Source organism: Pelobates fuscus, chromosome 12 (genome assembly GCF_036172605.1).
Source record: "Pelobates fuscus isolate aPelFus1 chromosome 12, aPelFus1.pri, whole genome shotgun sequence".
Taxonomy (NCBI): Eukaryota; Metazoa; Chordata; class Amphibia; order Anura; family Pelobatidae; genus Pelobates; species Pelobates fuscus.
The window spans coordinates 32,131,912-32,146,044 of NC_086328.1; the positions used below are offsets into that span (position 1 = coordinate 32,131,912).

A 14,133-nucleotide genomic window follows, 5' to 3' on the forward strand; every position below is an offset into this window, starting at 1 on the left:
TGCCAACAGGCGTCTAGTTGTTTCCAAAACTCCCTGGATCTCCCAGGGTGCCCAGAGAACCGCCACGCCAGGAGCGGAAGGGAGCCTTCCAACAGGAGGGGGTGACATTGTCCCATCGGGTCCAGCAGCAGTTCTTGAAATGACGGCAATAGTCGGGGATAGTCCACTGTCATCTCGAGCATTTGAGGGAACCATGACTGCATCTCCCAGAAGGGGGTCACCTTCAGGGCCCGGTCCCTGCGGGTTTGCAGGAGTGACCGCGGAATCATGGAGAATGGAGGGAAAGCATACAAGAGGTCTCTGTTCCAGTCTTGCAGGAAGGCGTCTACTGCCTCCGCTGACGGATCCGGCCTCCAGGTGAAGAAACGTGGCAGTCGGGTATTGAGCCGGGATGCGAAGAGGTCAATGGCAAAGGGACCCCAGAGAGATGATATACTGGAGAACACGTCTGTGTCCAATCTCCAGTCGCTGGTGTCCGAAAGATATCATGACCCCCAGTCTGCTTGAACGTTGTGCAGGCCAGGTAAGTAGTCCGCGTTCTGTTCTAGGCAAAACTCCCAAAAGTATTTCGCCAATCTGGCCAACACCACAGACTGTATACCGTCCAGGTGGTTGACATATCTCACTGTTGAGACATTGTCCATGCGGAGGCGGATGCATGCCAGGGCCCGGTCCCTTGCGAAACTGCCAGGAGCTCCTGCGCGTTGATGTGTAGCCGGGATTTGGAGTCCGACCAGCGGCCCCCTGTCGAAACTCCCTTGAAATGGGCCCCCCAGCCATGGATGCTCGCATCGGAGTCGATGGTGGTTTCTGGCAGCGAGCCGAAGATCGCCTTGCTGTTCCACGCAGACAGGTTGAGGATACACCATCGTAGTTCGTCCCTCGTTTCGCTGTCCAGGGACACCAGATCCGCGTTGGATGCACCGGCCCTGAAGTGCGCTATTTTCAGGCGCTGCAGCGCTCGGTAGTGGAGTGGGCCCGGAAATACTGCCTGTATAGATGAGGCCAGTAGGCCGATGAGCCGTGCAAGCTGTCGCAAGGTGAGCTGGGGTCGGATGAGGTCTCTGCAAAGCTCTTTGCGGATGGATCGAATCTTGGACATCGGCAGGCTCAGCGTCGCCTGAGTCCACGAGGAACCCTAGGAATTCCATGCGAGTGGCGGGGGTCAGGCATGACTTTTCCCAGTTGATAATGAATCCCAAGCGGGAAAGAAGGTTTATGGCCAACCGTAGGTGTGTATGGAGAGTGGAGTGCTCCTGAGCCATGAGTAGGATGTCGTCTAGGTATATGATTAGACGAACCCCTCGACTGCGCAACCAGGCCATCGCTGGTCGCAGCAGCTTTGTGAAGCACCACGGTGCTGAGGAGAGGCCAAATGGCAGGAAGGTAAATCGCCAAATCTCGTGCCGCCAGTGGAAGCGCAGGAGGTCTCGGGACGTCACCGAAATCGGTACAGTCCGTTATGCGTCTTGCTAACCAGTCTTGCTAACCAGTAGGAGAAGATCTCGTAGCAGCTGAATACCCTCCATCTTGAAATGGCGGTACCGAACCATGGCATTGAGTGGGCGCAGATTTATGACGGGCCGCATTTGTCCGCCTTTCTTTTCCACCAGGAAAATGTTGCTTATGAAACCTGCGGGGTTGAGAGGTGCCCGTTCTATTGCCCCTTTGACAAGGAGGGTGGAGAGTTCTTCGTCGATCAATCTACGATCCCAGAGTGAGAAGCAGATCGGTCGAGGAGGGGGAATGTCTACAAGGTGCCCCACGAGTTCTATCTGGAAACCCCAAACAGTGGTCAGCACCCAAGGGTCTGAGGTAATTAGTGACCAAGCTGGGAAAAAATGTTGGAGTCTGCCCCCTACACAAACATGAGAAGAAATACGAGGTATGAGGAAACTCACCGTAAGGTCATCTGGAACTGGAGTTGCCACAGAAACCTCTGGATCGCCACTGGCGTCCGCATGACGGGAAGAAAGTGGAACGGGTATTAGTCTCCTGATAGTCAGCACGTTGCTGGAAGGAGCCTCGTCCCGTGCCACGGGATTGAAAGTAGGTACGGCCGGACAGACGGCTCCTGAATCTGCCGGCCCTGGTGGAGACCCGCCCCTGGAATACCCGTCTCATGGAGGCTTGGGCCTTGTCAAGGGCTGTAAATAGATACAAATGCAGAAAGATAAGTTCTGTGCTCACTCCCATCACTGGGCGGCAGCAATGACTACAGTACACATCAGCCCCAATATATAGTAAAAAGCAAAGAAAAACAAGTTACCTGCGCTCTCTCCTTAATCCCTATGTATTTTTAAACAAATGGAGGTTTTTTTAGTTACCTCCAATGGCCATGAGAGGATGAGCCCACCTGCCAACGTCAAGGCAGACCCCCCTAGGTGGGTCCGAACTCAAACCATTCACCTTGCTTCCTTGAGCCTCTGGCAAAAATCTCTAATGGCCATTGGAGGTAACTAAAAAAATGTGTTTAAAAATACATAGGGATTAAGCAGAAAGCACAGGTAACTTGTTTTTCTTTGGTTTTTACTATATATTGGGGCTGATGTGTACTGTAGTCATTGCTGCTGCCCAGTGATGAGAGTGAGCGCAGGACTTTGTTGTATCACTCAGCCTTGTTACAATGCAGCTGCCCATCCCATGTGTTCCCTATTAAGGGTTAATAATATATAGGGGTGTATATAAAAAATACCCCTTTCTGTCTCATTAGAGATTTTTGCCAGAGGCTCAAGGAAGAAAGGTGAATGGTTAGAGTTAGGACCCACCTAGGGGGGTCTGCCTTGACGTTGGCAGGTGGGCTCATCCTCTCATGGCCATTGGAGGTAACTAAAAAACCTCAATTTGTTTAAAAATACATAGGGATTAAGGAGAGAGCGCAGGTAACTTGTTTTTCCTCAAGGGCTGTAAATGCCCGAACGAAACGCCCTAGTCCTTAATAAAGGAATCGCCGAAGAGTAAGCCTTGGGCATCCTTACCAGCCTCTGTGAGGGCAAGATTGGCCAGCTTTGGTTCAATCTTAAACAAGATGGCTTTACGCCGTTCTATAGAGAGGGAGGTGTTAACACTCCCGGCAATACAAATTTCTCTCTGGACCCAACCACGTAGGTCTTCAGGGTTAACCATGCGGTTTCCCGCTCTGGCGTCTTCCGCCAAGTCAAACAATTTGACCAGGGGACCGAAAATATCCAGGTGTTTATCCTGGCAAGATTTCAAGGCAGAGTCTAGCCCTTTACGGGGTTCCAGCCCAGTTTAGTGAGGAACCGAGTCATTTTGGGGTCTACCTCAGGAGTGTCACATACTTTATTGGGCACCACAGGCCTGGCACACTCCGCCCTCAATTTGTTATGTGCCGCTTTGCTAAGAGGGCGGCGTACCCAATTCTCAAGGTATGTGGCAACGTGGTCGGCCGGGAGCCACTCTGCTGACCTCGGATGGTGTAGGTCATCTGGGTCGAAGAGTGGGACATTGAACGGGGTGCAGAGTCCCTGTATTGCCTCCGGACATCTCTGCCTGAGCAGAGGGAAGGAGGTCAAGGCCCACATCTGCGGAATCCATATCAGAGTCACTGTCTGACTCAATCTTAGCCTCCTCACCTGACCCGATATCTGAGTCTGAGTCTCTCTCTCTAACTGTGCTCTGGCACATTTCCATAGCCGCGCCCGTTCTGCTCTTTTGCGTGGATGAGACACACTTTCTGGGGCGACCGCAGGTACGCCAGTCATAGAATTTCTGGAGGCAGAGGGATGGTTGGACTTATGGGTAACCTTTCTGGGTGCCTCTCCCGGTGGGTCCACAGCAGGACGCGATAGTGGCGTCGTGGAGCCCGAGAAATGCTCGTCCGAAGGACGTGGCAATAGGGCTTGGGAATTAGCATGGAAGAAGGTAGATGACATGGACCCCATGGCTGCCATAATGGCGTCTGTCACTGAGCGCTGTAGCGCTAAGAATTGTGCCCTTTCAGGGTGGATGGTTCTGTCTACCAGGGTGGGTGGAGTGCCCGAGGTGACAGGGGTCTCACCCAAATTAAATGGGGCATCGGTCTCCCCAGAGGGTGGGGATCCAGAAGGTAGTCTGGGTTTAGACATAATGGAGAACAAAACAGGACCGAATCCCTAATAATTAAATTATCAGAATAGGAATTAAATTATCAGAATTATTAGGTTAGTCACCCAAAACTGAAAGCAATAGGTATAAGAGAGATCTCAACAGGGCCCAGACCAATGGCACACGCACACACAAGGTAGGGAGGAAGACAGGAAATCAGAAAATGGCCGCCGGAAACCTTGCGAGATTCGCTGCAAAATCCTGTGAAATTCGCTAAGTTAAAGAACCGACCGTTAGGTAGAAAGAAACTAATTCGTGGAAATAGCTAGACTAATATAAGTAAGAGGAGAAAAACAGATGAACTAGCAGACCGTTCGTGCAAAAATTAGTCGAACGCGGCAAACAGGCGAATGGTGCTATCTGCCGGTAAAATAGTGAACAGCATGTGTTCGTGACGAATCAGCCGAACGGGCTTAATTCATGCACGAAAACAGCCGAACAAAGCGGTGAATGGGCGCAAAAGGGACAGGGAGAGGTAACAGCAAGACGGAGATAAGGAAAAAAATCACAAGGACAGGGTCAAGTGAAAAGGGGTCTATAAACAAAAATATAACAGGGGAGGTCTGGACCCTGGGTTCACAGAAAAAACACACAGATGTTTAGCATAAAACAAGCAGAGAAAAAAATCTCTAAGAAAATAAGACAATAAAAGAATCAATAACAGATAAAAACCTATACAGTGTAATACAAGGATATCAATAATAATATCAATAGCAGGTAATCAACAAGTAAATTGTGTACTTATCTTTGTATTGGAGCAGCAAAGAAAGAGGGAAATGGAAGGGAAGTGCTGCCTATTATACTGGGACCTGAGCGGGGAGGGGCCTATGTTACTGTATGTTCATTATTTTTTTCATTCTGTTTGTATTCTTTGCTGCTATTGGTGGACACTAAAGAAAGGGATATGCAATTTGAGCCTCCGTGTCTTGTTATAAAATTTGAATGGCCATTTCTATTGCTATCCCAAGTCAAGAGGTTTTACAAATCTCCAGTAGGTGACAATATAGTGGAATAAAGTGGATTTTACAAATATTTCCAGTATATCAAGATATGTAAATCTATTAGAGGAAGGACATATTAAACTTGTCCTTGTGGATAAAAGTCTGTTGTGAGAAATGATGTACCATTTATATGTGTACACATACTGTAAGGGGTATCAGAGCCCAAAGAGCTCCTTACAAATACAGTAGTTGATTTTATATGTTGCTATTTAGTCTTCATTTGTTACTTATATACTTGAGTGTATATGCTCTTCACATGCTAAGTGAGGAAAAAAGCAGGAAAGAAAAAGTATATATACAATAGAGAATTGTTGGTGAACACATTACATTGAATTTATTAAACTTCAATTTCAAACTCAAATGTATATTTGTGTATTTCTGCTAATTTAAAACTACATACCTCTTAAAGAGACACATAAATACTGTGCTTTTTAGTTGTAGAATAAATACTATTGAAAAAATTAGTATCCCATGTATATGCATATATATTGCAATCAAATACAAATATAATTTAAGTATGCAGTATTTACAAAAATAAGTTATTTTTTAATTGGAATCCATAACTTCGCATAATTAACTAGAGACCTACAAAATCCCTTATTTAAAAAAAATGTTAAAGGACCACTAAAGGGTCATAAACACAAACATGTATTTCTTACCCTATAGTGTTAAAATCACTATCTAGCCAGCCTTGACGTCATAAACATAATATAATTTTACCTTATTTCCAGCGCCGTGTGGGTCTGCTGGCACTGGCTTTACCCCCAATCCACACCCATGGCTGACATCATCAGAAGTGATGATTTTAGCCAATTACAATGCTTTCCCATAGGAATGATGATCGCAGACAGGGGGCAGAGCCAAACGCAGCCCAAGCCAATCAGCATCTCCTCATAGAGCTGCATTAAATCAATACTTCTCTATGAGAAAAGTTCAGCGTCTCCATGCAGAGCGTGGAGATGCTGAACAGCACTGACCCAGGAAGCACCTCTAGTAGCCATCAGAAAAGTGGCCATGGAGATGTCTCTAGGGAGCAATGTAAACACTGCATTTTCTGCAGGGACTGACTATACTTACGTAAAAAAAACAGCTACATTAAGCTGTAATTGTCCTGGTGACAATAATGTCCCTTTTTTGTATTTATTTTAGTTACATCTAAGACTAGAACACACACAAAACCACATGTTTGATACTGGATTTTCCCCCAGAAAAAGTTTGCAGTCCCTAGCCCAGTATGTTGCAGATATATTGTTATTTCAGAAGTTGCCCATCCTGCTACAGCAGTTAGCAATTTAGTAAAGTGGCCCCTTACACCTCCAAGAGTCATACGTGTCACGGCTGACAGGTCAATTTCTCCTGATCCCTATAAATCTTTAAATGTGCCAAAGGTTTGCCAGACATGCTTTCTGCACTCATAGAACAAATAGAGAGAGCTATCCAGGTAAGCCATCTGCATAGAAGGGTAAACTAATACATTATAGGTGGTAGTAATTAAAGGAATACATTTACATCTCGGGATTTGTAATGGTATGTCTACTTATCCCATGTATTTAACAAATATGTATTTAAGAAGTGTGAAAAATAAAATATGAAATGTGGAATTCTATGCCTTTTTACCAATTCTATCCTTTGAATTCAGCAGCATACAGCAGTCAGCATAGAGAAAGCCTCCCTAGAAAATGAGAAACTAAACAATGTTTCTATTTCTCCTCTTCTTTTGCAATGTTTACCCTGACGTTGCCTAGTCTGAACTGGATTGTGATGTAATTTACTAAATCTTTTAATATAACGTTCAAAGAAAGCAGAGCATCTCATGAAAATAAAAAAAAAAACCAACATTTTTTTAGGTGATTTTCAATGGTTTATTCAACGGTGTAAATTCCATAGAAGTGACGGTTTCCCTTTAAGGTTTAGTTTACAACACAGAATGAGATCACACAATACCAGAAGACTGTTGTGTACAGGAATCAAAATACGTATTGCTCCAATGTGAACAATTCCACCCATGGTTATATAAATATACCAAATGTCTATTTAGTTCTAATTTCTTTGAAAAATGCATTTGCATTCAAATACAATCTGTAATTCAGTAAGGTAGATAATTCTGCAGAAAGTTCAGTAGTGATTGCAAGAATTTGAGGTTTCTTTGATTACCAATCATGAGATCTATTAAAGGGATAGTCTAAACACACCAAAACATAGATGTTATCCCTATTTTTGTACAATGTAAAAGGTTTCTGAGAAATGGCAATATTTACATTAGTCCAAAAACACACATCTAGTGGATGTCAAAATACAGACCAAGAAACAGCACATACACACACAAAAAAATAGTAAAGCTTACAAAGTTACTTAAAATGACCTATCTTAGCAAACAAATATGGGGGTTCGGTTACACTATATATCCATATTTTAACACATTTATCTCCCATGTTAAAATTTGTGTAGGACCCACTAATATAGTAATTCTAGTATTCCAGACAGACACGCGTCACTTGCTTCTTAAAACCTTATCTCTTTATTCCTCTAAAATAGGCAGATCATAAATAGTGTGCATGGAAGGGTCTTTCAACACAGTATTTTATATCTTCCAGCAAAGCAAGAGTTAATTGAGCGTAAATATTACAGGATTGTGATATCTGTTTTATCAGGATGAGTAAATCATTATCACCCTGCTATCCAGTTAGTCTTCCAATTTCACAGAATCAAAGGCAATGATTTAAATCTTTTATTACTATAATTATGAAATCAGTGAGACATTTGCATTGCCAAGCGTTTCCAATAATACTGCAGGTCTTTAGTAACATACAGATCAGACCAAAGCGCAAACATTACAGAGTAACAGATCACGTCTCAGACATGGATCCACCAATCAGTTGCAGCAGCTGCAGCTCTCGCATCCCTTTTCACACTGACAGCCCTGGCTGCATTTACTGCACTCGGCCGGACAGCAGGAGCAGCAACCTGTGGGAGAGGAGGGAGAAACAGCAGGTTAGTCACTTTCCAATATACCTCAATAGTGGTTTCCAAACAAGGGTGGACGCAGAGCCCAATCTCAGGTGGGACACTATGCCAGATTGGGTTGGGATGAATCTTTATAATTCCCTGTTTGGCATTAGTAATTACGTGCACAAAAAGAATAAAGCTGTGTAAACCAATAGATAGAATAGGAACACAGATGTCAGTACGGTGGTACCAGATCCACCAAATGGTCTTGAACCCAACACAATAAATTTAAATAGAAAGTGAATGTATCCTTATAGAAAAAGGGACTCAATGCTGGTTTTTAATAAAAAAAAGGGAGAGTGAAGAAGAAAATGCAACATGTAACAACTAACTTAGCGCTAAGGTAAGTGGGGAAAGGATTACAGAATCCTCAGCGATATGTATCCATAGTATCTAAAAAGTCAATACTTATTAATATAGACAATACACAAATGATACAACTGGAAGTACTGCTGATGGCTTCATGATTGCTGCTAAACACAAGAGAAACTGGATTACTACAAGGGAATATTAACTAAGTAGTGGGGGGAGGGGGGTGGAGGTACAAGAGCAGGTATAATAAAAAAACAAAACGGAGGGTGGCTCTAGGTCCTGGTGAGAGACTCTGGGGCTCGGAGATTGAGGCCTACCCGGGAGGGGAGAGGGGCTGACGGCCGCTGCCTCGCTCTCCGCCCCGACAGCAACTATTTGCCTGGCGCACTCCTGGTCCCGTTACCCCCCCCTGTGGGCCGGGGGGGTCATCCCGGCCCCCACCGGGCGAGCTACCGCCTTTGCTTATCACCTGGGCGGCCCGAAGCCGGAGGAGAAAGGCTACCATGCGGTCTCACCAAAATGGCCGACGGCTGCACAGCAACTTTGCTGACTGGGACTATAATCCCTCTGAGACAAACACACAACCTGAGTTGTCAACACTGGAGGTCCTTACGGGCTCTTGTGCCCCCATAACACTGGCATATGTATGCTGACAGGCGAAAACCACCACAGCCAGCACTTCTTCCACGTACCTGTGTTAAAGCGGCAATACCCGAAGCACACCCAGGGCAACAGCAGACCGAGCAAGCCCTATCCACGATCAGTGCTGGAAGAATAAACCGAAAGCAGCCACAACCATGGACACACACCAAGGCTAGCAAGACACGGCATTCAAACATGCCCAACAACTGGGAAGCTATGGCGGGACTATAGGATCTCATAGTGTAACCCCCACACCTGGGCATGGACTATGACCCCGATGTCTCACGCTTTGCGCTCAGTTGGAGCTGGCGGTGACCCCAGCCGTGCACCATAGGAAGCATAATGTACAGTATATGTTGACTAACACACACAACCTCTGCATATAATCTTGTATATAGTTAATTTTGTTTAAGCTTAAAACGTACTGAGGGAGATAGCGGAATGTGTGATGCTCTGCCCGGTGGTACCCTGCTTTAATGAAAGTATCAGCTAAGTGGGAAACCGAAATATAACTGCATTACTTCTCTTTAGTTAGCACTGCGTAATCTATCATAACCTGTAACGTTAATTTAATGTCTTACCTACTACATGTTATGCTGTTACTGAACAAGAGGTATGTACCTCGCTTAAGCATAGTCATGCCAAACCGTGTCAATGACACTAAAGCGGTGACACTAACGAAAATCAACCGTAAGCTACTGTTACTAAATCGACAAATAATTCACAATGACAGACGTAGTTACCCAGCTTGTATTTAACTTGTATTATTAACCAAAAAACTGTGCGTTTTCTCTGATGTTATCCAGCAGTTAGCGAATAAGTGCTTGTAATCTGTTTGGGAATGCTGTTGTGGCATCACTGATATACTGTTAAACCATGCACAGAAAAAATAAAGAATTAAAAAAAAAAAAAAAACGGCTAAAAAAAAATGAGCATTGGGCAAACCAGAAAGGCAGGAGTGGAGGAATAAGAGAGTGAAGGCACTGAAGCTTCCCCTTGGAGTCGCTTCATGCAAGGGTAGAATAGATTTTCACAGCGCAGAGTGTGCGATGACAACAGATGACATTTTTGCATGGGACTGACATTAGGCAGCCTAGAACAGAGTCTAACAAATTGGACAAGACTTAATAGTTGTTGTTTTTTTATTTCTAATAATAATTGAATAATTTAATAATATGTTAACACAATAATATATTTAGCCCAAAATCCCACATTTTGAAACAGACAAAGAACGATACTATAATTTTAGAGGTGTGAGTGGGGGTGTGGCCAGGGTTTGGACTGTTATGGAAAATTTGTGATGACTTACTAATAATTCATGCAACTAAACTGTAATTTAGAACAGTGGTTTAAAGACCTATACTGAGAGTATTATAATTGCTGTTATACACTCAGACACACCAACAATATGGAGGGACATTAGGAGAGAAAATAGGGACAGAGGGATTTAGACCAAAATAGGGACAATCCCTACTTAATACGGACACTTGGGAGGTATGCGCTCCAAATATTTTTACACCCATACCACGTTTAAAATAAATACATTCTCTTATCAAGTGGAGAATTTATTTTAAGAGACAAGGGATAAATAAACGCTGTGTATCATAATATAACACTAGATGGCAGCACTTACTTTTTGGGCAGCATTTGCACTTCTTACAGTTGCAGGAATTTGCACAGGAGCAGGAGACCTCTAAGAAATGATAGAACAATATGTTATATGCTGTATGCAGTGTGCTATGTATAGTATAGAAGGCAGCGGGTACCTAAGAAAGGAGAGAATAGTAAGTGATATATGATGGGCATAGGATAACAACACATAATGGAGGTGGGTTATGAAGGGAGCTGTTGGTATACCTGGTACAGTGCTAATTGCTTATTATTATCTGGTGGACTCTATAACAGGATATGGTTCTCCTCAATAATTAATAAACATTCATATTGTACCTTCCTTGACACTAGAGGAGGAGGCATCATACAAGCTGACCTCACGGATGAAGGAAGTAAATTGTTTAGATCACTGAGCTTTATTGTTGTGCTGGGTCTCAGGGTTTATAGAGCGTTATTTACTGACACCTTCCACCTGGAGACCCTGACCATGTCGGAAAGGAGTGCCCTAGAGCAGTGCTTCCCACCCAGACACTCTAGATTAGTGGTACCCAACCCAGTCATTGGGGCACACCAACAGTCCAGAATGTATGGATTTCCTAATTCTATTCCATGGGGATTCTAGACCAATAGAGTAATTAGACCATTGGTGAGGAAGTGCCACCAGGATTGTTCAACATTTACAGAGAAAGATTTGAGAAAATATAGTTCACTTAATCAGCAGCTTCAACCCATTTTCTACCTTCCTCTCTCAGGGTTTTTAGATGTGGGAATTATATGGGATTCAAAGTAGACTCAATGTGGAATTCAAATTCTAGGCCAATATAGCCAAACGGAAAACTTTGCGAGCTTGAGAAGACTTTTTCCACTATTTTGGCCTCACATTTGAAATTCATTTTGAATTCATGACTATTCCCTAACTTCCCCATCTTGGTATATAAATGCTATTTAAAGTCTATATGTCACATCTTAATGGGACACTCTAGGTAGCATAATTCATTTAATTGACGTGGCTTTGGTACTTGGAGTTCCCTGGCACTGTCCCACGGTTCAGATGTCAATTAATGATTCCTCCCTCCTTTTGGTACCTAGTGTTCCTTTAAGGAATGTTTATTTACCATCAGTCTGTCGCATACTAAGGGGAGGACAATGATGCTCTTCATGTTCTATCAAGAAAGCTCTCAGGGAAGGGGGTGGAATATAACATATTAAGTATTATGCCCACCTACATGGCAACTCCTTTCATCGATCACAGTCCAATTACAAACTGGGCAGATGGACATGCAGAGTTTCATCCTCTCTCGCGGTCCTGCTTGACCACTCTATTGTATTGGTAACCAGAGATAGGCGTTTAAGAGACACATAAGTAGGAAAGGTGAGTTAGAAGGTAATTAGGGATTTGAAAAATACAGAGAGAGAGTCAGAAATGGGGAGGGGCATGGTTCAACACTTAAAGCTTACAGTTTAGGGGGTGAGTGTGCCATTTGACCATTCCACCAAAGCTACCACATAACCTAGATATGCCTCTTTCATCTGTATTTTCATCTGTCACATTCTCAAACTTCAAGCCAAAATGTACCCAAAATATGAACCAACCAAGACACGCAATGGTCGACCATGTTCATTTTGATTTGTGATTCTGAATTTGACCCTTGTTGCCAAAAAAGAGAGAATTGATGGGAGGACAAAATGATGATTGATTGCTAGGGCACAGTCACTAAATGGTTAGAAAATGCAGTGTACTGCAAAATATATACACTATATACGGTAAGTATATATTTTCTAGTACATGGGCACAATTCCATGCCCTTTTGGTAGGTCTGATTTAGCTCCTGAATCAGTTTTCGATACTGAAATTCTGCAGAGCCAAACTAACATATGGTTGAAATTTAGGTGTCATAAAAATGTTTCTATTTTAGGGATAAATGGTTCCCCCAAGCCAAATGTTCTCATTGTGCAGAAGTTTAATGCAGACTTTAGATCAATTGTCAAAAAATTCCAATTAAAATAGCAATATTTAAATTTACTTAAGCAGAATAGGTACTTATTTTTTGCTAATTCTCAAGTACTTTTTAGGTAATGCTTTTCAGATTTTCTTGATTAATTCATGGTATACAGATTATCGAGGTATGTTCTCGCTATATACAAATCGTTTTTATATCATACCTGTTGCGCAGGGACAGTCCTGGGGGTCCATGCTTGTTGCTATAGTAACAGGATCTCAGTGAGTCGCTCTGGATGCTCTGTGAAGCTGTATGGAATGCAGGGCTCAGCTGATCCTATATATACCAGAGCTGGGACTGAGTGCAAAACACAGACAAGTGCACAAACACACACCCTGTACCATGTGACACACACACAGCCATGTGTGTAAAATTCAATAACAAATATTACAAGCTGGTTTTAGAGAAAAAGTGCAGAGTCACACGGAATGAGTTTACAATCCTCACTAAGTCCCATTTGAGATAGGAGACTATTGTGTTATAGTGAAAGAAAGTCCAATCCGTTTGGTGCATTTGTGTACAAAAGTAGCTGAATTAATTAATAGTTAAATCAAGGACACACAATAATAATAAAACCAGGCAAGTTTATTGGCTGCATTAATAGTGTGTGTGTCCCTCTAGGTGATTGTTGTGTGTCTTTTTGTGATGTGATTGATTGGGGTGGACACATGGGGTGTGTGGGATTTTTGTGTGTGATCTGGGTTTTCAGACAGGGTTAAGTGAACAAGGAGTGTGCCCTTGGCCACCATAATTCAGAACTGATTTGTATTTCCTTCTTCCACATATAGGTCTTTTCCCCTATATTTTGAGTTATTTTTGGTTCCTCAAACCCAATCGAAGATAAACACCATAAAAAGTGACTACTTATCAGTACAACATACGTTGTTTTTTGTGCCTAATTTTTAAAGTTTGTATTTATTATTTAAAAATATATTTTTGTTGGGTGAATAAAACTTTGTAATTTTTTTTTTTTATTATGACTTAATAATTGATGTTCATTTTTCTAAGGTAAAAAAAGCATGGGTGTACGTCAAAATGGTGTGTGTGTGTGTGTGTGTGACTGGAGTGAATACTGGTGTGCAGTATTTAGGTGTTGGGACAGGGATAAAGTAAAGCTACCTGAAAAAAACAAAAACAAATGGAGAACTTACTACTAGCCAGGCATTAAAACTTGCCCGCCACTGGAAAACTTGGAGAGTCCGTGTGTCCACTCATCACGGGTGAATTTCTACTTGGTATTGCTAAATATTGACTCACAGTAAGAACAATAAGGATGTGGAATTATCTGCCTGAAGAAGTGGTGACTGGATGAATACTTACAGAAACATAATGTTCAGAGATATCCTTTTTTATGTTTGGGGTTAACAGCTTCTTGATCCAAGAGATCTGCCTGCCATTCTGGGTCCAGGGAGAATATTTTTTTGTTTTTCTAGTTTGTTGCAAAATTCCAAAGT

The 14,133-nt window shown here is 42.9% G+C and overlaps 1 protein-coding gene across 2 annotated transcripts in view; it reads right to left on the reverse strand.

Moving 5' to 3' along the window:
* Positions 1–7,821: 7,821 nt before the first annotated feature.
* Positions 7,822–14,133, reverse strand: part of LOC134578899 (metallothionein-like) — a 49,620-nt gene continuing 43,308 nt past the window's right edge. Inside the window, exons 1-3 of one of the 2 annotated variants that reach the window (XM_063437983.1) lie at positions 12,843–13,462; positions 10,702–10,761; positions 7,822–8,072 (exon numbers count right to left, since the gene is read on the reverse strand). In XM_063437983.1, the coding sequence (XP_063294053.1) occupies positions 7,981–8,072; positions 10,702–10,761; positions 12,843–12,873 (183 nt within the window). In that variant the 5' untranslated portion in view covers positions 12,874–13,462 and the 3' untranslated portion in view covers positions 7,822–7,980. Of the gene's footprint in view, positions 8,073–10,701; positions 10,762–12,842; positions 13,463–14,133 lie in introns of those variants that run through there. The other variant, XM_063437984.1, reaches the window with a different exon arrangement.